At 41.3% G+C, this 24,317-nt stretch overlaps 1 protein-coding gene across 5 annotated transcripts in view; it reads left to right on the forward strand.

Annotated features, from left to right (window-relative positions):
- The first annotated feature begins 747 nt into the window (after nt 1–747).
- Nucleotides 748–24,317, forward strand: part of ARHGEF28 (Rho guanine nucleotide exchange factor 28) — a 118,275-nt gene continuing 94,705 nt past the window's right edge. Inside the window, exons 1-4 of one of the 5 annotated variants that reach the window (XM_037373268.1) lie at nt 748–779; nt 1,417–1,460; nt 21,014–21,161; nt 22,986–23,279. In XM_037373268.1, coding sequence (XP_037229165.1) covers nt 1,428–1,460; nt 21,014–21,161; nt 22,986–23,279 — 475 coding nt within the window. In that variant the 5' untranslated portion in view covers nt 748–779; nt 1,417–1,427. Of the gene's footprint in view, nt 780–1,416; nt 1,461–21,013; nt 21,162–22,985; nt 23,280–24,317 lie in introns of those variants that run through there. The other 4 variants (XM_037373264.1, XM_037373266.1, XM_037373267.1 and 1 more) reach the window with 4 other exon arrangements.

Consider the following 24,317-nt stretch of genomic DNA (forward strand, 5'->3'; position numbering starts at 1 on the left):
AGATGGGGTTAAAACATGACAGGAATTAATGTTATGGTTTCTTACTTTCTCTTGTAACCCAGTTTTCTTTTGTAGAAAGAGGACTGCACTTCCCATGCTGCTGCTTTTAAGGTTGGGTACATGATGCTATTGCTGGAAACTGCAGAGCATTGTCTCAGTCTGTCAAAGTGAGATGCCTTGCTGCCAGCTGCAGGATGCCTCCCCCTACCACAGAACATCAGAAGACCCAGTGTCTGGGACTCACTGCTGACTAGGCTAGCTGCAGTAGCGTTTGCCTCAATACCATTTTCTTTCAGTGCAAAAATTGTGCTTTTTTTGGCTGAACATTTGTGACCAGTGATTTTGCCTTCTGTTTTGAAATTATGATGAAATAAAACAGTAAGAATGTAGGTACTTGTGAATGTAGATGAATTGACGGACACAAGGAGATCAGTATTAGCAAACTTGTGGTTTAAAAGAAGTGTGTGCTGGGGTGGTGGGTGGGTAATTTTTGGTTTTGATTGAAGCTGTGCATTTAATTTCTGCAGTTTGTAGGCAGGGAACTTCTCAAATCCTATCTGACTCATAGCAGGCTGTACATATGCATTAACAAGCAGTGAGCTGCACAACTGTGTTGTTCTTGGAAACTGTTCAGCTGTGAAAACAAGGCCACATCTGAGCTGAGACAGCCTCCTCTTAAGACAAATTCTCTTTTTTTCAGAGTCTGTTTGAGCAAGTAGAAGACTTGTGCGCAGTTGTTGTTCCCACCTTGCTGTTGTGAAGCTGTGGTGTTGCTTCTGGTATGCTTTTCTCATTTAACAGCAATAATATTTTTACAGTATGAACTTTGAAGATTTAGTGAGTTTGAAATATAATAATGGAAATCAGAGTTGCTACATTGACTGTAACTGTGGTAATTCCAGTGGTGACTTGTATCAGTAGCTTGCTGTTAAAGGTAATTAAGGTGACCTGTCTTGGTCATATCTCCTATGAAGTTGTAAAAAACTAGCACCTGACACTTGGGTATTGGTGTGGAGTAAAAGTTGCTGCAGCTACATCTTGAGGTCAAATTCCGGTTTCTGCCTCTGGAGATAAGAAATGCTGAAATCTGTACTACTTCATTTGCTGCAGCTATGAATGTCTGGGCAGCTGGGCTCAGCCTGACCTGTTTTGTTTACTGTGACCATTGTGTGAAAAGCACACAGCATGCTAACTAAGACCAGCCAGCCCTCCTCCAGCCTTACATGAGCACTGTTACACCAGCGTTTCCTCATTCCGGGGAAATCTGGGGCAGATGGATGGTTGCTAAGTTTAATATCCTTTTTTCCCCCTAATTCTGGAAGATGTTGAATTTATTTGCAGACATGAATGCAGTACAATGATATCGATACCTCCTGATGGGTGTGTAATAATTCCACTGGTTTATTCTGTTTCTAGATGCTGTGAAAATGGAGCTGACCTGCACTGAAGTACCTCTTTACGTAAGTTCTACACCACTAAGCTTCTGCTGGGAGAGTCGTTTTCTTTTTGGTAATGGCTCATTCAAAGGCAGGGTGAATGAAACCAAAAGCCATTCTCCGGTTGTCTGAGACCGCAGACTGTTGAATGTTGCTGTCTGCTGCAGGCATGTGTGGGGTTCATGGTTTTCAGTACTGTGGCTCGGTTCTTTGAAGTAAGTTTAAAATTATTTCCCCTTTATGATCTTTATTTTCTTCTCCTTCTGTAGTCGTTATTGCAATTTTCAAAAGCAGAGTTACTTACTGCCTGTGAAGAGGCACAACTCATTCTCTCTTTCCCACAATTTATGGCTGGTTTTTTTCCTGGTAAAATTCCAAATTGTCATTCTCTCCACTTCATCAAATCAGGAAATTGCATGTTATGTCAGAAAATGAGTAAGTTGAAATTTGTAATCAAATGGAATATTTTCTGCAAAACCTGAAGTGTTTGGTTAAAATAGGTGAACTCAGAGTTCAAAACCAGGTGGTAACAGCAGTGAGTACATGCTTCAGATAAACTTAATTTACTTGGTGCCTTCAGCGGGATATGAGTGTGAGGATTAAAACCTGGGCAGTCTAGTCATTATCATTAATAAACCATGGTTGTGTTTTTTGTCTTGTTCTGCTGTGGTTTGCAATGAGAATGGTATTAACATGGGTATGTGAATGTTAGTGTCTAGGAGGGTGGCACTGAGTGGTTTTCAAAGGGGTGGTAAAAAATGAAACAAAGAAACAAAACAATTACGTGCTTATTGTGATGAGATGGAGATGGAAATGAAGGAGTACAAATAATCTGTACCCCGAAGTACTGAAGGAGTATAGGATTGCAAATGTACCAGCATGAATTTCCATTGTATTTGTCAGCTTGGGAGTGGGAACCTCAGGCTCACAAAAATTAAAGTCAGTATCTTTACAAGAGGCAGAGGGGAGGGTTTTGTAAAGCCTGCTTATGTGATGTTGGTTGTGTGGTGCAAGGTTTCAAAACCAAATTTTGACAGAAAGAATAATCAAGGATATGGTTCTAATGGATAAAATTCAACATGGTTTTGTCATAGGTGGCTGCGTCAGACTGATTTGATATCCTTCCATGGTAAGATAACTGATCGCTTAGAGAAGGGCAATGCAGTGGGCTTAATCCAGCTTGCTGAAAATGAAGTATTTGGTACCGTGTCTCACAGGAAATTCGTATGGAAGATAAAGAAGGTGGAGATTCATGTAATGAGATAACGATATATGGATACTGCAAGAACAGTTATTAGGGTAGACAGGAAGATACTACCAGTAATACTTCTTAAGGATCACACTTAAGGCCAGTTCTGTTTAACGTTTTGAGAGCCAGAGATGTAAGCTTGTGGTATCTGTTCATCTGTGGACATCATAATATCGGGAGATATTGGTCTGTACTGAGGAGAATTCAGTTATTACATGGAAAGATTAAATTTCCCTGCCTTTTATTTACTCCAGTGAATAAGAGCATGGTACAAAGTTAGGCATTTGGGGGCTAATAGTGATACATCTCTTATGAACTAGGTACTGATCAGGTGGAAGCAGAGAGGGCTTTGCGTGTATTAGTCACTTGTAGAGTGATGGATGTGAGAATGTGACTTTAGTTGGGAATTTTTGTCCTAAGCTTTGCACAAGCAAGAGCCTGTACTGAACCTGAGCTTTGGTAACTTGCTGGTTGCAGTCTAACTTGCTAGAAACCCAGTGAGAGTGTTTTGGATTGCTATTAGGTGGTCACCAACTTGTTTTCTTGTGGGGGAAGCAGGTGGAAGTGGTGTCTTTCTTCTGGGTCCCCAGTGTCGTACCAAGCCTGAGGATAGTGGTGAAACGTGGACTTCCAGAGACTTGCAGCGGGAGCACCCAGGGTGAGTTTCCCAGAAACTGGGACAGTAGTAATTTTTTAACAGCCTCATATATTTTGTGTAGAGGTGTGTGCGTGCGCACGCAGACGCATATATGGGAATCAGGATATGAGAAGCTTTCAGGCTTTCTGCAGGGAATGGGCAGGGGCTATGTGAACACTCTAAGGGGACTGAGAAAGATTAAAGGTTGTCTCTCAATCCCCATCTGAAACTTGGAGAGGTCTTACAGACCTTATACTGATCCTCTGGCGCTGATACGGTTGTTTTGGTGAGCTAGTGCCTGAAAGTGATGCAGCTTCACAATCTTGCCCATCACAATATTGTTCCTAATGTGAGTACTTCTGAGTGGGGCTGGCAAGATCAAAGAGGTCTTTCCATCTTGAAAAAGTCCTTGAGTTAAGGCATTTCTTTTTTCTTAGCTGGGTCCAATTACTTCATCCGTTCTGGAAACTCTTTCCAACTGCTCCTGCTTTATTTGCATGACTTTGCTGGAGAACACTATGAAATCAGCATTTAAATTAGATGTGAAAGTCCTTTCTGATCACACAGTTCCTTAGACAGTTTTCATTAAGCAGTTCTCTGGCTAGATGAGCTTGTCTAGAATTTGTTGAACCTTCGTCCTTAAGCAGAGGTGGGTAGAGAAGCAGGTTTTAGGAATACTGAGGGAACATGACAAATATTTGCACTGCAGTGAATTCAGGTATTTCTCTGATGTGTTCCCGTCTCTTTTAAGGGCATGGTGGAACTACAGAATGCCAGGTCATGGCAATTGCATACTGTTTGTATGCAGCTTTAAAAATGTCAGCATATGGTTATAACACATTTTCCACAGGAAAAGTGCAAGTGGTCAAAAAGTAGGAAGTAATCCCTTCTTTCCAACCTCTCTGAAGGCATAGGGGTTTGTTTGTAGAGAGAGAGAGCTATCTACTGTATGCTGGGTCCAAAATTAGAATGCTTTTCACGCTGTGTTTAATCATGCTTAGCATCTATATCAAGTGGATTTTACACTCTTCTTTATTCCAAGGATGTCTGTCTGAGAGGCTTGTACTTTGTGTCAAATTATCTGAGTAACTGCAGTTCTGTGTTTATAATACACATTTTTAAAGATTATATGCAAGATACTTTGTTGACTTGCTGTATGTGAGCAGCTGTTACACAGCTGGAGGATGCATCCATACGGCACTGTTAGTTTGAACTGTCACACTTTGTCAGTACTGAATTTCTTTGCAAATCTAAAATAGCATGCGTAATTTGATTGGCTGAGTGACAGCAATTTCTTTTTTATTATGTAAGAGGGAATGCATTCGGAAAGCTCAGGGACCTTGCTGGGTAATATAATTGTTGTGAAATATAATTTAAAAACACTCTATGAAATTACTCCATTTAAAAATGTATTATTTTGATACACTTCTCTTCATATGTAATTTTTGTGGCAGCAATACATTAAAATCTAATTACAACACACATAAATGTCAGGGTTTAAAAAATGAATGGTAATGAAGCAGAAAATTAAGTATTTGAAGCATATGCTTTTCAGTTAATTTGAGGAGCCTGTTTCCATCTTCTAGACAGCAAAATACTGTTAACCATATAATAAAATCATTCCGTATAAACCAGTCTGATTTTCAGGACTGACTAGCCAAGGGTAAAGTGAAACATCGTACATCTTGTGTCTCTTCTTTCAATGCTAATAATACATTGTTTAAGTAAGTAGAACTTGAATTTAGATAGCTTTTACCTACCTAAATTATGTTTTTTTAACTGATGCAAATAAAACTGTATTTATCCAGTCCTTTCTGTAAGGAGAGCAGCAAGCTGAGTCTTTTCATTTCATAGTGTACTGAACGCAATATATGGAATAAGATGATGCTATCTTCAGGCACCCACTGGTTTCATCGTAGACAGAAAAGAGGCTATCTATGAAAGATAAAAAGCAAAATATTTGATGAAGCAAAATATTTCATGGAGCACTTTTCATATATTGAAGAATTTATATATGGTAGTTGTTCCTTCCTCCTATTGAAAGCAGTTTCTAGCGTGGAAAATCAAATCTCTCTCATGGTAAATCATTCCCTCTTATTTAATGGTAGGTGACTGGATTTTGTATTTTTTTTTGTTTGTTTGTTTTAAAGAAATTTTGTTTTTGTTTTAAAGAAATTACCAACATTGATCTTTGATCTTTGACATTGGCAAATAAATGTCTTGCTGCCATGGGGCAGTCATACTGTGGGAGCAGTCAGTGCTCAAAAGCAGAAAATATGTGATCTCAGAAATTTGTAAATTATTCTCTGCTGAGAGCCTGATGAATGTTTCCTGTGGGAGCAGCAGAGGGAAATCAAGAGATGCTGAGCCATGGAGGATATCCACAGCAGTTCCCTGTAGACATCAGTGGGGCCTCATCTCCTGAGGAGGTAATGCTGGAGGTTATATGTCAATTCTGTCTTTCCAAAAGAGTATTTGGATGTTAATTCTCTGGGAAGAGGCAGAAACACAGGCTCTCAGATTTGGGACTCCTCTCTCCTGGAAAGTAAAACTTCCACTTGGTCCTGTACTGTACATTGCTGAGGCATCACATGCTCCTGCCTACAACCACTGGCATTGGCTAAAGTGCTTGAGGTCAAAGCTTAATTAACTTCTTGTGTATTCTGCTGCATGAAGTCTCTCCCTCTTAAGTGTCTCTGCTGTTTTATTCTTGTTTGGGGTTGTTTTTGTTTCTGACACCCTTACAGCTTCTTTGGTGGAGTGTAGGTGCCAAGAGGGAGGCATGCTTATGTATTCACTGTTAAATACTGATGTATTGAAGTCCTCCTACAAATGGTGAGGACTTAGCAGGTTTTCCTCTTAACTGGGTTGGGGAGGGGCTGAGAGTAGGATGTAGCACTCACTGCTCACAGCCGTAGAGCATCTGAGTGCCTAGGGACTCTTCTGCCTTGGATAAGCTTGGCGATGGTCTTTGCCTGGGCTGGGTCTGCAGTGTACCAAACTTGTCAAGTTCTCTAGGGTTTCTTTTCCCAGACTTTTTTCTGTCCAGCATGTGGTCTTTACAGGGTTTGCATGGTCGTGCCTGTTCTTTGCTTGTCTGGCTATTTGTGTGTTTGAGTTGGTGATTTGCTCTGGATGATGTGATACTGGCTTAATACTCTCTATTTTAGGAATCTGCATTTTCCGTCACTGTAATAAAGCTTTGTAGTGCACTGTTCCGCACAGTGCTCTTTTGTAGCCAGGAGATGTTGTTTAACTTCATCTACAAAGAAGTTCTGAGTTGATGTAAGGGCAGCAATGAGCCTAAAATGTAAGAAAGGTGTGGTGAAATGGACATCCATCCAGGTTTCTCAGATCCTAACCTAGGGTGCTAGGATGGGGCAGCTTCCTTCCTCTGTAACCTGGTTAGAAGTTAAGTAAGTCTATATGAAGAATTGTGCATGGTAGTTTGCTTTACTTTTCTGGTAAGTGGAAACTGCTTCTAATGCAGTTTGCTCATGGCATGTCCCATCCGGAGAGGTGCATGCCATCTCATTTACAGTTCCAAAGAAAGGAGTACAGCTGCTTAGGCGGAGGCAGAGAGAGGGAGGTGTGTCGAGCCTGCATTCACAGCCGTCTCCCCTCCAAGAATAAATGGAGGCCAGAGGAACCATGTCTTGACCTTTTTCCCTCATCTTGCAGTGAAGCTGGAGGTACTGAGGCCCAAGGGCTGTTCCCATCAACGTCTGGGGTACTTGAGGCACCGTGTCCTGAGTTCACGTGCTAGTTCATATGCATGTGCAAACCTGGGCATCCACACCAGCATTTCCCTTCACCATTGCACTGCTGGAGCTCAGCCTTGGCAGCAGTGAAGGAGGAGGAGTGAGCACAGCCTGGTGGCCGTGGCTGGCCTTCCAGGTGGCCTTGCTCCAAGCAAGTTGGGATGACAGTGTAGCTCCCCTCCTGCTGCGTCCACGTTAACTGCTGGCCCGAGAGGTTGACTCTCAGGAGAGAGCAGGAGTGCGAATTGGGAATTAAATCCTGGTGTGGGCAAGACAGTCTGGCAGCTTTTTTATCACATGCAATATACCTGTATCCTATCCCTACAAAGGGGTATGTCTGTGTTACAACCTCAGTTAATTATCCCTTGGATCCATGCTGGTTTATTTCCTTCTGTCATTAAGGAACAATTTTGAAGTTCTTTTGATCTTCTCTTACATTTTCAAAGGATATACCCTCCCTGCAGGAGTTTTTGAGTGAACACCAGGGCTACAGCCAGTTTCATTAGCATCTTCACTGTTGTCCTAATTTGCGATTGTGTGGTTCATAAAGGATGAGCTGGCATAATTCCCTGGGACCTGGTTGAAAACTTGACTGCTTATTCATAGGTGCCTTGGCTGTAGAAGATATTTGAGTAAGGAACAGAGAGGAGAAAGTGAAATAAAGGGCATATTTCATACCCAAGGGTCACAACAACAAGTGCCTGGACTGATTTTTAAGATTCTTTAAAGCAAAGTCTGCTGTATTGATTGACAATTAACCACCTGGATTTACATAGGTGAGAAACACGGTGGAACAGAATGAATTCTGAAATGTTTTAGACGACAAATAAGCTCATTTCATTATCTAGTAAAAAAAGGCGTAAGGCAGTAGGCACTGGCCAAGGAATGAAGCAAGGGTGCTCTGTCCAGCCAGCTGCCGGGGACCATCCTGCATTGCCCCGGTGCAGGCATTCGTGCTCCCCTGTTGTGTTAGCTCTGGTATTTTGTACCATCTGCACACTTGACAGCGGTGGCATGGAAGGGGAAAAATAATTAAATTACAGAGTTTCATAATGGAAATTTGCATAAACTAGTTCCAGGCCTGTTTCAGAATATGCGTGGCTGTTCTACAACAGAGGAAATTAAAGAAAAAAATTTCAGATTAGGAGTCAAAGTCCTGTTGAAAAGATCAGAAAGCAAAGGGTGGTAGAAATTTGAAAAGAGGATTTTAATGCATATCCAGGGATTGGATTAATTTGGTACTCTGACAGCAACTTCTAGTCTTCTGGGCTGTTTTTACCTCGAAGTCGAGAGTTCTTTGAAGTGTTCTGTGTTGGTTGATGTTGCTTCATCTGAAGGCAATGGTAAAGTGCACTCTGATATTCACACAATCCTGAACACTTCTGAAATTTCAGTTCTGCACTGAGGCCCATGCAAAAGGTGATTGAGTAAACAGGGTTTTATTTGCACTGTAGCAGTGAATCCATAAATAATTTGAGCACATCTGCTGCAAAATTTTCAGAGGTCCATAGGTAAAGGGACTTAAAAAAACACTTGGTAAGCCAGTTAAGAAGCTGTGAATCATCTTGTTTGGCAGGAAGAAATTCCAATTTTTTTTTTCTGAAGGTTGTTATTTGTATGCATAGTTAGAGCTGGAGGGACAAATGAACTGTAATAGTTAACTTCTTCATAAATGCATGGTTTCATGTGCATGAGTATTGGGAAACAGAATTAACAGGAATAATTCAACAATGTTACTCTGTTTTCTAAATGATCGAAGTGTGAAGTTCAAACTGATGTGGGATTCCAGTATGCTTTTGCATGACAGGAGTAGGAAGTGGCAGTAGCACTTACATATTGATCCCAAAGTGAGTGTTTGTCTACCGTGCCAAGCTCTGTGCCTTCCCAGTTCCTCCATGCTGAACTAAGGAGTTGAGATGTGAAGGGAGGCGGAAAGGAAGGGAAATGGTGGGATACAGATTTTGAATTCTCTGCTCTTGGCATGTGTTCAGTCTCTGCTAGCCAGCACCTTGTGGAAAGAAGCCGGTTTCTAGCCCATCTTGGCCATCCTGTGCTTTTGTGTTCTTCGCTGTTGCGGTAGGCTTGGCCGTATCGCGGGCCAGTCTGTGTGTTCAGCCAGGCTGAAACCACCGTCTTGTTTAGACAGCGATTTCAAAACACAAAAGAGAAATCTAAATGTGTGTTGGGCTTCCAGCATGTGCTTGCTAATGTATGGAACTGTGTTTGCTGGCCTGATCCAGTGCTGGCTGGAGTCATGAGTGTTTTGTTCTTGACCTCTGTGGGAGCCTGGTCAGGTCCATTGTGGGTGGCTTGCATGGGGACACACAGAGGAGTGCACAGGCTAGCCTGTGTTTGGATGCAAACTGGCTGCCAGAATGAGACTGAGGAAGTACATGTGAAAGAATGGGATCTATTTTAAAAGATATGAAGGAAAAGAATGGGTACTTCAAAGCATGTCCGTCAGCAGTCAGATAATGTTTTGCTCCCATGGTGTATTATTTTTCCTCTGCTTCTTGTTTTCCTCTTCAGTCCTTAGACTGGGATTTTTCTGGGCAGGGACTTTGTGCTTACATGTATTTGTATAGTGTCTGCAACAGTAGAGCCCTGATGTCACATAGGATATGACAATAGGAAGTAATCTGATTTATATATTTTAAATCAAGTCAACTGAAAAAGGTGGCTCCTTTTTAGTTGTTACATGTCAGAATGGATGTTCATTTTCTGTTAATATGCCTTACTGTTAATATGCAGAAGTTTTCTGACCTGTGTATGTGAACAGCTTATTCCCAAGCTTCTTAATTCCTCTGTATGATTTTATGCACCGATACAAATTGTGTTGCCATTGACAGCAAAACACTGAATAATATTTTTAACGACAGAACAGCAAGAATGTTAATACATGTTTTGGCACTGTGTAATGCTTGAAAAGAATTTTTTTTTTTTCTTCTTCCTTCCCCCCCAACCCTCCCTGCCTTCTTTCTGATAAATGCTTCCAGGCTATTTTTGTTTCCATCCAGCAATTGCCGAATTAGAAGATAGCTAGTTCTTCACAAGTATGAATCACTTTTGTCGTGTGGGAGACTGAAACCTTTCCTCTACCTTACCTGTTGTCCCAGTTCGATGGTGCACTAAACACAGCTTTAAGACTGCTGGCGACAAGATAAAGAAAATACTGGCCATGTGAATCAAAATGCTAATTTGCTATAAACTCTGGGTCAGATTGTTTGGAAACATCAGTTCATTAACTCTGCACCAGCAGCCAGATCAGGTACTGTCTCTTTTCCTGCTGCTGACATATAGCAGGCATAAAAAGCACAAAGCTGGCATAAGCGCTGTATTGTGTGCTCTCACTGATTCAACAGAAATGAGATTGCGTGCCCACATCTGGTGTGGGTCTGGTTAGTGTGGCTGGATGTTCCTCATGGAGACATGTAAATGGTCTTGCTGCCAACTGTACCTTTAAATGAGAGATTAGTGTTGCCAGCCTGTGCTGAGGAGGAAATTAGTGGTTGCTTTCACTCTGTTCATTTTATGATCATTGGGGGGTTTCTTGCTCTTGGCTGAGTTCCTGTAGTCACCTACTTGTGAACATATAAAGTGTCTGAGCTTCTCCAGTTGGCACTAGAGTATCTTTCTGAAATGGCTGCTTGTTCAAGTTATATTTTATTTATGTGCCTTTTGATCTTCCATTGTGAGTTAATCCCTTCAGTACCCTAGTTGTTCCTTTGCCCTGCCACCACCTTGTATACCAGTACAGCAGTGCAGTGTGAAAGCTTTATGTACCCGCATCGCAGAGTTATGCCTTTTTGCCTGCCTTCTTGCTGCATGTTGTACTGTTTATTTGTGGCCTAAAATTGTGCCAGACTTCCCTCACAACCTGGGTGAACCATAAGCTCCTGCTGTGTTTGTGCTTGACATCTTTTTTGGGATGATACTTTGCAGCACAGATGAATGCAATGCGAGCCAGAAAAGCTGACAGAAGCCAAACAAAAAGCGAAAGGCTGACTGAGAGGGTGCAACTGTAGAAACAGGACTGAAGAGGGCAATTTTTTGTGGTAAGATGGTGCTGTAGACTATAAGGACCTGGGAAACATCTGGGCGTATTGCATGTGCACTGAATGAAATGCATCAATAAGTATTAATGTCTAATATGTGTTTCTTTTTAAAGTGTATAACATAAGAGGCAACTTAACAGTGCAGAGCAGCATAGAGTCTTGGAGACACCTGTGTGTTATTACCTATTACTGGGTTTCCTCTTTTTAGAGGAATTGTATTGGGTTTTGCAGTAAATAAGCAGTATTTTAGATGCCTGCATTTTTTTTTTTTAATTCTGTTGGATTCTAATTCCTTTTCCTGGGGCCAATTCTTGCAGTTCTCAATAAGAAACTTGTTCTTCTGCCTGTGTCCGTGAAGACAGTGAGCCTGTATTGAGGCTGGTGAGGAGGCAGAAAGTATAGCTTATTTTGAGGCATCAGCTTTAGGGAAATGCCAGTGTATGCAATTTCAGAAACTCCCAATACACCAGATATACTTCAGTTTGTCACCAAGGGAGAAGTATTGCAATAATCTTGACTGAAACCCCACAAGATTTAAGGCTGATCTATTAAAACCCAACAAAATAAAATACAACCCTTCATCTCACCTCCTCTTCAAAACAAATAAAAAAAATACCCAGCTCTGAAGTCATCACCATGCTATAGAGCTCAGCTTGTGCATGAAAACAGTCGTACAGAAACGGAGGTTAAGCTGAATTATTTATTGCAGCTTTCTGTCACTTTGCTGGCCATTTCATATCACCCAGCTATCATGTTATGAAGGCCAAAGACTTTTTAGACCCTTAAAAAAGCCAAAATATGTACCAGCCATGGAAGGAGGGAGAGGCCAGATAGGGAACTGTTCGGCTGGGAAGAAGTTCCCAGTGCTGTGAGTTAGCTAACCCTGCAGGAGCTGCTTTCAGAACAGAGTGGGCAGAACCCATCCTTGAGGAATAACTTAGGCAGCATTGATCCTGCCTTGAGGCAAGAGAATTGGTTAGTTGACTTTTCGGGTTCTCTTCCATCTTGTTCTTTTTTTTTGCTGGGAGTGTGCTTTGTCATCGGTTTGAATGTAACAGAATGCTTTATTTTTTTGCAGTTTACGTGGGCTACTTAGCAGTCAAAAAGGTGGCAATAGCTTCTACCAACACTTATTTTCCTTTCAAAAGGGCACTGCATCTAAACTAAAGTGGTGAACTTGCTAATATTTCATATCAAAAGAGGACAGTTTACTGGTCTTCATTATGAAATTTCTCCATTAGTGCTTTTCTCATCGAAGTTGTGCTGGATCTTGCTAGAATCATCCTTCAGATTATATTCTGGGATGCAAGTGGTCACCAAACACTTTTCTGTCACTCTTTTGACAAGAATGGAGGGCTGCCTCAGCTGCTAGTTGTTGGGCTTCCCTTTGCTGTCCTGCCTTAAGCGAATGTGGGGGAGACACTTGTGTCCAAAGGTGTCTGTGCAAGTGTTTCTTCTACATTTCTCACAAAACTGCTGTATGTCAAAGAAGTACCTATAAATATTTGGTGCATAAAGCTGATTTTTTTTGAGAATCTGCTGTGCTGCATTTCCTGCAGGCAGGCAATGTCTTATGTGCAGGAGCAGAGGCTGAAGATCCGTGTTCTATCTGTTGCAAATGAGTGACGTTCTCAGGGTGCTGGTGTTTTGCACTGTGTAAATCAGCAGAGAGCCAGTTCTTCTCAAAGCAACCATACGTGCCTATTTAATTTTTATAAAAATCTACATGTAGGCTTTTGGGCAATGTGTAATACTAAATATGACTGTATGATCATGTGCCTTGTCTCCAGTCTGCATGTGGAATTATGCTTGTTCTGTTACTCTGGATAGAAAATAAATCAGTTATACTCAGTTGCTTTTTCTCTTAAGTCATTAAATTGGGGACACACCCACCCACCCATTTTTGTTTAAGATGTTATTAGCTGTACAGTTAGAAAGTTAATGCTTATAGAGAATTGTTCAGCTTTTATCTCCTAATTAGTTTTTCAGTTTGTTACTGCTTTCCTTCCCTGGGTGTAATTGCTTCTGAATTGTGTCTTTAGCCTTGAATCCTATTGCATTCCATTCAAATAAGGCACGTACTTTCTTAAATAAGTCCATGACAATGTTTACTGCAATCTGTCTACAAGAACTGTGTGGTGGACATTATAAAAATATCACATTAGAAAGGCATGTTTATAGCTTTGTCCTCGTTATTAATGATTTGAGTGTAGTTGTTTTGTGTTTTATTACAAAAGCACTTTTGTGTAGGATTGATTGTAGTTGCAGCTAAGTTGCAGCAAATGTCATTAAAATGGTATGGTTGCTCAGGGGAAATATGTTGCCACTATTCTGGTCTAAGCATACGTAAAATATATTTAAACAATTCACTTTAAAATGTAAAGATTTTCTGAAGTGAGTCTTTTGAACAGTGAGGAAATATTTATGTTAAATTGTAGTGGCTAGTGAGAGCTTACATAGAGGAGAAAAGCACCATTATTACTACCAGTACTTGGGGATTTGCATTTACTTCAAGATGTTGGGACTTGCATTTTGGGAGCAAAAAAGCAATTTTTTTACTCCTGTATGTTTTTATACCGCTGTATATTTTTCTTGGAGCATGTGGTGACTGTACCATTATATTTACAGATAATATCCTTGAAAACACTGAATAAAATATTATTTTTCAGGCTAGTATGTTGCTTATATAGTTTGGTAAAGGTGTTTTTAGTGGACTTTAGGATGTATTATTTTTATGGTAAAAGCCTGTTGGGGAGAATTGATTTATACAGGCTGTGTATGCACGGATAGGGACCAGGCGTGGAAGTTTGTTAGCCAGCATGAAGGCCTTGGGCTGGAAGCCTGCTGGAAGTCTTCCTGCATCGCACCTGTTTTGCTGGGGTAGGTTGCTGGTGGTGGCTAAATGAATTCAAAGTGGAAGAAGCTCGGTTCAGGTTAAGGGCCAGTTTTTTGTGAGGCCGTGGGGTGACTTGCAGCAGAGTAGGGACCAGGCATGCTGGAAGTGCCACGGTCGCCTCTTTGACCCACCCTGCCTGCCTGGATTCCACCGTGCCTCAGCTGCGAGGGTTTGCTACCTCCCTTCTCTTCTCCTCATGGGCAGCCTGCCGCAGTCCCTCTCTGGGATGCAGGAGAGGGTCGGAGCATGGCTGGAGGTGGGAGCTCTTCTCCTGAGGTTGTGGGGAGTCAGGTCTTTGCTGCTCCTTGCCTGGGATGTGGGGTGCAGAGGACCAGCTGTGGCCTGACCTGGTCAGCTCTTGAGTGCCCTGGAGAAACCAAAGGAAAACATACATTGGAAAAACCTGTTTGGTTACATTGAAAGCATGCATAGAGCTATAAATCCTGTTAACAACACAAACCTTCCTAATCTCCTTGGCACCGGGTGGCAGCGTGGTGTTTTTACTGGTGATAAAAGGTGTCCTTTCCTTTATGGAGCCCAGAGAGGTCAAAGCTGCCAAACATTTGCTCAGCCACAGGTTTAATGCATTAAGAGTTGGGTCAGTCTATCTTAATACCTTCATAGCTCCAGCTTCCTCTTCCCAAACCCTTGTGTATGCTTTTTTGGTTTTTATTTCAAGGATCGCAATGATGATCTTGGCTGTCATTAAATCGGTGGCAAAACTCTTCCTGGCTTCAATGGACAAAGGGTTTCTCCCATGCTCTTTTTCTTCTATACCATATCTGGTATCTTTTTGCAGTCAGAGATGCTGGTGTGGCTGCCTGAAGTTCTCTGCTGTTGCAGGCCTGGATGGTGTTTGGGGGGCCTCCAGTTCCTTCCTGTCCCTGTGGTGGTTTGGTAGAGCTGAGTACTTGTTCTGAGCCACTCAGGTGTAAATCTAAGGGAGGTAAAGGCTGGTCTCAGTAAGTGCCCTGGGACTTTAAAGTTTGCTTTCTCTACAAGTCCATCAGAATTGACAGTGTCTGAATTTGAGGGCAAGTACTTTCCCCCGAATCTGCCTGAGAAGACAGCTGTGACCGGGAGTGTGTTGATTTGCCAAGATGGTGAAATGGCACATCTTTCCCCTTGCTTCGATTAAAAGGGAGTTGAGTTATCTGAGGTCCACATGGACCCTGAGTGGCGTGCTGGAACATACCTACACATAGAAATAAACCTGTAACTCTCTGTTACATTCTTCCATGTTCATGAGGGTATAAATAAGCTGCTTAGGGTGAGGAAGGAATGGGAGAGAAGTTGAACTGTTGTTGGACAACTGAATTTGTGAAAATGGTGTCAAAGACACCTAGCAACAGGTAAATTGTCAGGAATCTGAGCCAGTGAAGTCCTCTGGGTCCACGATCTGACAGCTGCCCTGTATTCAGGCCAGTTGGCTGGTTTTCCAATGATGAGGTGCCTGTGTGACTTACCTAGTTTGGGGTTTGGTACCTAAGAGGATAAGAGTTAAGCCTAAATTCATTCTATATTTAGAAGTACAGAAGAAGTATGCCAGTTGGGATGTGTTTCCAGCTTCAGTGTCTGGAACAAACTCAGAACAAACATTGCTTTGTAGGAGCACAGCATTTTGTAGTGATAAGTGAATTAAGGCTTCGTTACCTACCTTTAAATGCTGATAACTGTAATTTTAGTCTATTCATGCTTTAGTGATACGTCAGTGTCAGAGGTTTTCTGCAGACTTGAGAAGGTACTTTGGTCATGCCCTGCAGAATGGGGTGGGAAGCTGTGGAGAAGTGCTTTTCCCAGATGTGGTGAGAGTGATGCTGAACAAATGTTTTCTGTATGAATTTCTCATGAAACTCCTGGTGTAGTGGGTACACGTTTTGATTGAGAGCCTGGATTGAGCAATAGGGCTCTGCCAAGAGGCTCTATTACAAAAGAGTTAGCATCTCCCAAAAAGCTCCAGGAAAGCCTCGTGAAGCAGAGGGGCATCGCTTTAGTGGAGGAATACGTTACTGAGCCTCATTGCAGGATCCAGTCCGCTTCCCTCCTTCCTGCATGCCTTGCTGGGAAAGGAGGAGGACGATGGAGCTGGGATTGCTCCCACTTCTGTCACTCTCTGAGTTCATTTGTCTGCAGAGGAAAGATCTGGTCAGGTAGTTTCTGCTTCAGCCTGCTTCCTGAGCTGGACTGGACTTACCTGAGGGAGCCAGGAAATAAATGCCTCTGAGGGAATGGGTGTAATGGGCAAGACAGAGGTTACCCCTCAGATTTAAGCTAATAAAATAAGCCTTTTCTTAAAGGGCTAATGTAGATCTTCTGGGTTTCTGCCTAGGTGAGCTGATTTTCTGTGTGCAAAGAAGCTGATAGAGATCAAGTTCGTACATGTTTCTGAAGCTCTGTTGCTCTTCTCTAACACTGAGCTTTAACAATTACTACAAAACATAACTCAAAGTAGAATAGAATAGAGTATTTCCATTGGAAGGGACCTAAAATGAGCATCTAGTTCAACTGCCTGACCACTTCAGGGCTGACCAGGAGTTAAAGCGTGTTGTTAAGGGCATTGTCCAAATGCCTCTTGCACACTGACAGGCTTGGGACATTTACCACTTCTCCAGGAAGCCTGTTCCAGTGTCTGACCAAGGTAGTTGTGGCACTGAATTTTTTTGGTTTTTGTTTTTTGTTTACAATGTGTATATTTTTCAACACTTTGTATGTTAGTCTTTCCAGGCTTTTTTTTTTATGTGGCTTGTGACACCCTAAGTTGGTTTTGGTTTTGGTGTGGGGTTTTTTTTTCCGTTTTTTTTATTATTTGCATCAGTTTCTTCCCCAGACCTTCATGTGACAAATGCTGGGGTGTATCATCTTTGGGAGAGGTTTTTGGCCCAAAGCTCTTCAATGCAGTGATGAAAGTTGTGGAAGAATGTACAGTTGTTGTTAGTAAGATGGGCAGCTCTCAATAAAATAATGAATTGCCTGTGTGCAGAGCTGATAGCGTGTTTAAAGTCAATGTCATTGAGTGCTTTGCAATTAAATGCAGCTAAAAGCAAGGTCATACATCCAAGAACAGAGTGCAAGAACTCTGCAAAGAGCTAAATAAGCTGGCAGACTTTTCCCTCATCTTGTTTTTCCTCCTTCTCCACACTGAAAGTCTGCATTTAGTCTGGCTCATGAGCTGGCTGAATCCTGCCTTTTCCAGCTGCAAATTCTGGAGGTGGCTGGCTCACAACATGCATAATTTTCTCTAAGTATATTTCTACCTAGGATTTTTCTACAATGGACTGCAAGTGATCTCTGTTTGAAGAAGAAAAAATAATTAAATTGTCCTGGTAACAAAGTTAGCTTTACGTGGAGGAAATGAACAGGGTGCTAATTGCAGTGCTATCTCACTGTGAAAAAGAATGGGAAAAGACCCTTGATGTGTGCATAGGCATACATGGAGGGGACACCTCTTGCAGCAGGAGTAAAAGCATCCTCAGAGTTCAGTGGTATTTTTGTTTTCATGTGTGTAATGAACGAGCCTCTGCCAGCAGTGTTTGGAGGGAAGTGCAGGTGATCATAAAAGTGGGAAAGGCTGGTCTGCCAAATAAACACATTTGTGCCAGCAATGCAAATGGGTTGTGGGTGCACTGCTCTCCATCAGTCACATCTCTTTGTGGTATTGTCTAGCTGCATTACAGCATCTTTTTTTTTTATTAGTGCATATATGGAAGGATGTAGAGTATATGAATGCTACATGTGCAACATATTGTCTAGTAATTATGTTAACTGTACAATAACTATATTAAAATGTAAAAAAATGTAGAAAAAGAAAGTTTTTTGCAAATGTAGGAAAGGAATTGATCAAACATAGTGTGAGATTCTTCTTTCTGGTTTCACTGTGTCCTGTGAACACCATTTCTTTTGCTGCATATAGATCCCTAACGGTTTTATTGGAAGTATTGCTTTACATTCAAACCTGGCATTAAATAGATGTAGTTCGGTGCTAAGGGAAGATGGTGCTGAAGGAAGATATGCTTTAATATTCAGGATTAAATGTAGTTTTAGATACAATTTGAACAGCCATGGTGTTCCCTTTAGCACAAATCATTTTATCTTTTCATGTATTTTCCAAAGAGTGGACTAGCATATCTTACCTTATAAAGATCAAAGCTTCCATGGAGGTTGGTACTAGTGTCTCCAAGGTACAGTAAGTATGCCTTCCCAAACAGAGGCTAAGATTAGGCTCTGCCACGTGTAGATCTGAAGCCAGTGAGGTTCAGGCTGTAGCTCAGAGGAGAGGATGAGGGGGCCAGAAGGGCTGTGGTGGAATAGGAGTTGTCCTGTAAGAGGGCAGGCAGAGCATGGCTGGCACGGGCCGTGGCTGCATGGAACAAGTGTTGTGCAAAGCAGTGGATGTACAAGAAGGGATGAAAGTGTAGGGGTGAATTCCAGCAGTAGTGGGATGCAATTGTAAAAGTTTTCAGGTGGTGAGAAGGGGGGGAGATGACATAACTGCACCAAGGGTATTTTGGAGAGGAGTAGGTGGGGAAAAAAAAAAAGTACTTTGAAGCTAGAGCAAAAGGCATTTTTGGTATCCAAACAGCAAACTGATGCATGTTTTAGTAGAGGCAGCAAGGAAGAAGATGTTGGCATTGAGCAACGTGAAATGAGAACATCTGAAGACTGGATGGATGTGATGGCAAGTGGGAAGTGCTGGAGAAGTTGATAGGAGCTTGTCCTTTGTGAAGTAACTGTTTCTGATGCCAGGTATAGTAACCATCCAGTATCAGAAAAGGTGTAGCTTAATATTCCTCTGTGAAAGTTACTTTCTTGGTTATCTTTGATCGCTGTCTAGTAATACACAATTTAACTCTCTTTTTGGATCATGTGGGATTTTCCAAATGAATCAATTATTTGGCCAGATACAATCTTGTCACCATTTTGCCTTCCTTCTGTAAGATGTTGCTTAAATACCAGCAGTTTCTTCTTCTGGATTGTTGTAAGAAGTGGATTATGAAAAACTTGCTTTTCATAATATATAGGTGAGCTTTCTACTCCATCTTTTCCCTTTTGTTTTTTTTGTTCACCTGTTAGAAGGAGTTGTGAAATTCTCCCTCATGCCTTTACATTATGCAGTGTGATCAGTTTAAGATAGTCCTCTGTCCTTACTGCATCTAAATAACATTTTTAAAAAATGAGCAGTATAAGCCAATGGCTACAATTCGAGCTTGATTCCCCTCCCTTTGACAAGAGTAGGCTTATGAAATGAAAAATATTGCCACAAAATATCTCCCTTGTTTCACATAATTAGTGCAAAGACAATGTCAAATCTGGCTGGCTGTGTAGTCCCTCAGCCTTAGCAGTCCAGAGATTATAGAGGTGGTCTGGGAGTTGTGGCCACAAGTGCCTGTGTGGAAGAAATTCTGATACGCTCCCATGTACCAGGCTGCTGTCAGCTGAACATCCACTGGAGCAGTCTGTGGAGTGTCTTCAGGGATTTACCGTCTTCCTGTCTCTCCAAAATAGCCATCCATATTCCACTCAACAGACAAAACAGGTTATTCACAACTAACGTAAAAGGATTATTTAAAAAAAGGATGATAAATTGATAATAGCAAAAAATAATAAAAATTCCGGGTATAACAGTGCAAAACCCAAGGAGAAATAGGAGAAAACACCTGGCAGCTGTATAGTAACACTTCAGGCTACTACAAGGAGGTGCCTTATCAGTTTCTGGGGATGACAGGCATGTTCACTCTCGATACTGGACTCCTAACGTTGTTTACATCTATCCTTAAAGGAGCTATCCTATCAGAGGCAGATTTTGTGCCTGAAACTAGCCTTTGACTTTTCATCCCCAGTTCAATTGATCTGTCTGTATTTAAGAGGAAACCAAATGCAGGATTCATGTTGTTACAAGTGACAGGAGAGATTGTCTTTGGGGAAGGCAGGAGATGTGATCTGTAGGGCAGCAAGTCTTGCTGCAGTAAAGTGTGTGTTTGCTGTGTAATGAACAGGGGAAGGAGCTGGATGCTGGTCAGGATGATCAGGGGCATAAGTGGTTTTCAACCACGGAAATTTTTGTGCTGCCATGTCGTGCTTTGGTGTTTACCAGACTTGTTTATGGAGCTGGTGGAGTCAGTGCTGTGGTAACTGCTTTGAATAGAGGCAGGGCAGGCATCGTTTGGACGTGTGGATGGCCGAGATACTCTTCTGCAGCATGTTTTCCTGAAAACACCGTTTCTGCCAGATGTCGGGGCATTCTGTCTTATTTAGAGCAACTGTGGGATCCAGGGGCTGTGGTGAGGCACACTGTCCTCCTCTTTGAGGAAATGCAACTTCATCTACATTTCCTCCCTCAGACATGTCAGACATTTGTTATTGTTTGCTTCTTCTCAGATCTCTTTCCTGTTCTTTTTTGAAGCTATTGTGTGATGGATTTTTCTTGGCTGGTTGCTTTCTATTTACTATAAAGAAACCCATGGGCAGCTATCTGGGAACTGGTATTCTCTAAAACTAGCACAGTCAGTTGTAGAATTACATCAGTGCTTTTGTTTTGTAAACTGAGTCTAAGATAATTTCAAGCGGTTTTAAATTTTTACATTTTTTTAACACAAAGTGTGCTTTTGTAAATAGCTAAATACTCAGGTTTACCAACTTGCTTATTCTAATGCATTTAAAATAAAAATAAAATAAAAAGTCATATTGTATAATTATATGTATAATTTTATATATAAATATAAAAGTTATATTAATATGGGTCAGGATGAAAGGGATTAGTTGAAAGACATTATTTAAAAGGCAGTTTTAAAAATCACCTTTGCTTGTGCAGGCGTAAAACCAGTGTTATTTTCCAAGTGGAAGCAGAAAACTGCAGATTTGTTATTGGATCTGTACAGTAAAGTTGAAAAGTATAATAGACTTACATCTGAAGTATAGATCACTGGATTTGTTGGAGATGAAAAATTTACTGGATGTTTCTGAAGGTGCTTTCATTTTTCAGGGACAGGTGACTATACGTGCAAAATTTGACAGAGATATTTACCTCCCAGAGGATGCCGAGTTTTACTTTGTTTATGATGGATCCCTGAAGAGGCATGTAATGTTTGCTGAGCGAGTTAGTGACAGCACTCTTCGGTCCATTGTTCCAGGTGAGCGTTAACTCCTGTTTGCATTTTCATCTCTGTGCTGTACCCTACTCCTTTTTCAAAGCTGGGCACAACTGGACAACTTGGTGTAACTCTGTTTTAGAGGAAATGCAGGAACTGAATGATAGCCTTTATGATCCATGCTGAGTTTGAGTGACCACAGGTCCTGCCTTTTGTAGCAATACACACCAGCAGTGTCAGGTGTGGACAGTGTTACTGGGCTTGCATAGTTGGGTATGCATTAAAGGGATGGAGTAATTTTTAATGTGAATTAATTCTATGTCACAGCCATTCACCCCTGGGCATCCTAACACCTGCAAAAGTCATGTTTTTTTCTGAGCCTTTCCTGGGTGCAGCAATCAGCCTGGCTTGCAAGGCCCTCATGGTGGAGGTATGCAATGCTTGGAGCTCTGCTGGAGCTGTACACAGTGTAGAGGTGTCAGGGAAACCATTCCAGGGGTGCCTTGCTGCAAGCAGGGGGGTTTTGAGTTACCTGCCAGCTGGTGCTCTGCCTTGGTGTTGCCCTCATCACGGGTGTAACATAAACCTTGGTTGTCACCCTTACTTGTGTGCTTTGTGACCTTTTCATTTGTGTGAGTAGGTGGCTATAGACATGATGTACCTGTGCAATAGGATCTGCTTGTTATTTGTTCTTGTTTTCTAAAAGGGATTTAGAGTCTGAAAGTAACTGCTGAGTGTAAAAAGGGAAAGTTCGCTGTTGTTACATGGTGGCTCCTTTGATCCTGTAAAAGGCAAATGATTGCCATGATTACAACTGGAGAAAATGCAATGCTAGGCTTACTCCAGGATAGCAAAGTCTTTTTTTTTTTAAGAGGCCTGAAATTACACTGTTAAATGATTTTTTTCTGGGCTAGGAATAAAAGCAGGAGGCTACAGGCAGCACTTAATCCTCTGCTGTTCCCAGTGGAAGCCATGAACAGATGAAAATAGCGTGTGAGGTTAAAATATAGCCCTGCTGCTGTTAGTGTTGTTTCATAGTGGCCAAATTAAACAGAAGGGAGTGCAGAGCACTTTGAAAACAACTGCAGATTTGGTAAGTACATGCTTCCTTCTGCAGTTATTAAGCTACATATATGCTTGTTAGTTATTCAGGGATATTTTGGAAAATTTGGATTTGCACTCATAGTACATCATGGTTAGCTCTCCAGTAAGGGGTACTGCTTGAACCACTTTTAGATATATGACATCCACCCTCACTCAGATGGCAAAGGAGAAGGAGAGGTGGACAAGGTGCTTAAGAGGTTTGAGAGAGAAATTCCCTTGGACTTCGAGCATCCCAGCTGTAAGTTAAGAGCTGACAGAGCATTTTGTCAAGTCTGCCAAAAGCATGAAGTGTGCATTAATTAAAAGCTTCTGGGTTTTGGCCTACATGGAGACCCTGGTAGGCACAACATGGGTGTTAATAAATAAGTATATTACTCAGAGGTCATGCTGCAGGCTGCTCTGCCTCTCTTTTCATGAGCATCTTATTTTTCTTAATTTTTTTTTTTTTTATTTGTGGGATTTCATCCTGATGTGCCTACAGCTTCTTTCCATTGTGGTTAAAAAATCTTTACCCAGAAAGACTGGTTCTAGAATTATGTTAGTATAATTGGGAAGATGGACTGTTTGCAGTCTAGTTGAATCCAAGTTCATCACTAGAAATGGTTCGTGGATGCCCTATGACAAATAGGTATAATTAGAGGGAAGAATAAAATAATTCTGGATGAGCAGTCACAACTCTTAGATCCTGTGGGGAATGAGGAAAAACTAATATGTTTTCTGAACATAGGTAATGTTAGTGATTAATTTACATTATAATTACAGGCCATGGATGCCAAGAAGCAGTTTCTGTCTCTGTGTTAATGTACACAAGGGGATACTCACCTGTGGTCCTTGGCAGCTGTCCCATCACTTACAGAGAGAATCTGTGTTGCAAGTTGTCTCGCTTTCTGGTTGATCATGCGGAATGTGTCACTGCCAGTAGTCACAAGATGTTGCTGGATAAGTTTGGGCTAAGGAGGGAAGATCTGCAGTCCCTGGATAATGATTTGATGATGGCTGTTGCTCATGAAGAATTGCCATTGACCTGGAACATCCTAGGAAGCTTCTCAGAAGGTGGTAAGGTTTTGTTTTAAGTTGGAAAGCTTTTAACAGCGGTTTGGTGTGCAGTTCAGGGCAGAATATCTTGCCGTTTTATCTCAGGTTCTCAACCCTTGTGCTTTATTTTGTGCTAAGATAAATCTTTGTTCAAGTATGAGAGGGGTAATCAGAGATTTGCTTTGTGCGTAGAGGTTCAAAAAGGATAATAATGGTTATTGTAATTTGGTCTCTCCAGAAGCTTTTTGTGCCTTGACTCACTGTGAATGCAGTTTTTTGTATATAAAAGACCCTGCTTTTGCAAGATTAAAGAGCTATCTGTTTGAAAGTGAAGTAATGCTGCTGTGATTCTAACCAAGTGAGATATTTTAATTACACAGACAAAAAGGAGATGGTCATAAAACAGAAGAATGTGTTACTGTAGACATTCTGATGTACAGTGTAAACATAATTTATATCATGGTTCTGTCAGTGTTTGTGCTTTATTTATGACTATGATCATTCTTCGGGGAGAGTATCATAAAACAACTTGTGGCTTTTTTATTGTAAAGGAAGTGGAATGAAAATATACATGAAACTTTACATTAGGGTATGCTATTGAAAAATTTTGTAACAAAATCAGGTGAAATTTTCCTGGTTTCAGGTTTCATTGCAAACAGAAAACTGTAGTTAGGTTTTGCTGAAGAGTAATTTTTTTTGCAGGCCCAGCTGATTTATAGCTGAGGTTGGAAACAATGTTAAACTTAATGGCTTCACATGTTTTTCATTGAAAATTTGGCACTTTTGGCTGTTTTCCTTTTAGTGCTTTAAATTGCTAAAAATTGGAGGATGGGCAGTTTACATATGAGCGAAACTGAAAGAGAGTTTCATGCAAGACTTTGGGAAGTAAAAAACCCCAGCACTTAGCCCATTTCTTTGAGTGAGGGCTTTTTCCCCGTCTTAAATCTTTATAATTCTTAATGACAGATAGCTTGAAATCTGCTACTGCCTTCCTCAGGAGGATGATGGTTTTTGTCTGCCTTGTAAGCAGCTCTTTCAAGAGATGTAAAAGCAAATACC

Source organism: Falco rusticolus, chromosome Z (genome assembly GCF_015220075.1).
Source record: "Falco rusticolus isolate bFalRus1 chromosome Z, bFalRus1.pri, whole genome shotgun sequence".
Taxonomy (NCBI): Eukaryota; Metazoa; Chordata; class Aves; order Falconiformes; family Falconidae; genus Falco; species Falco rusticolus.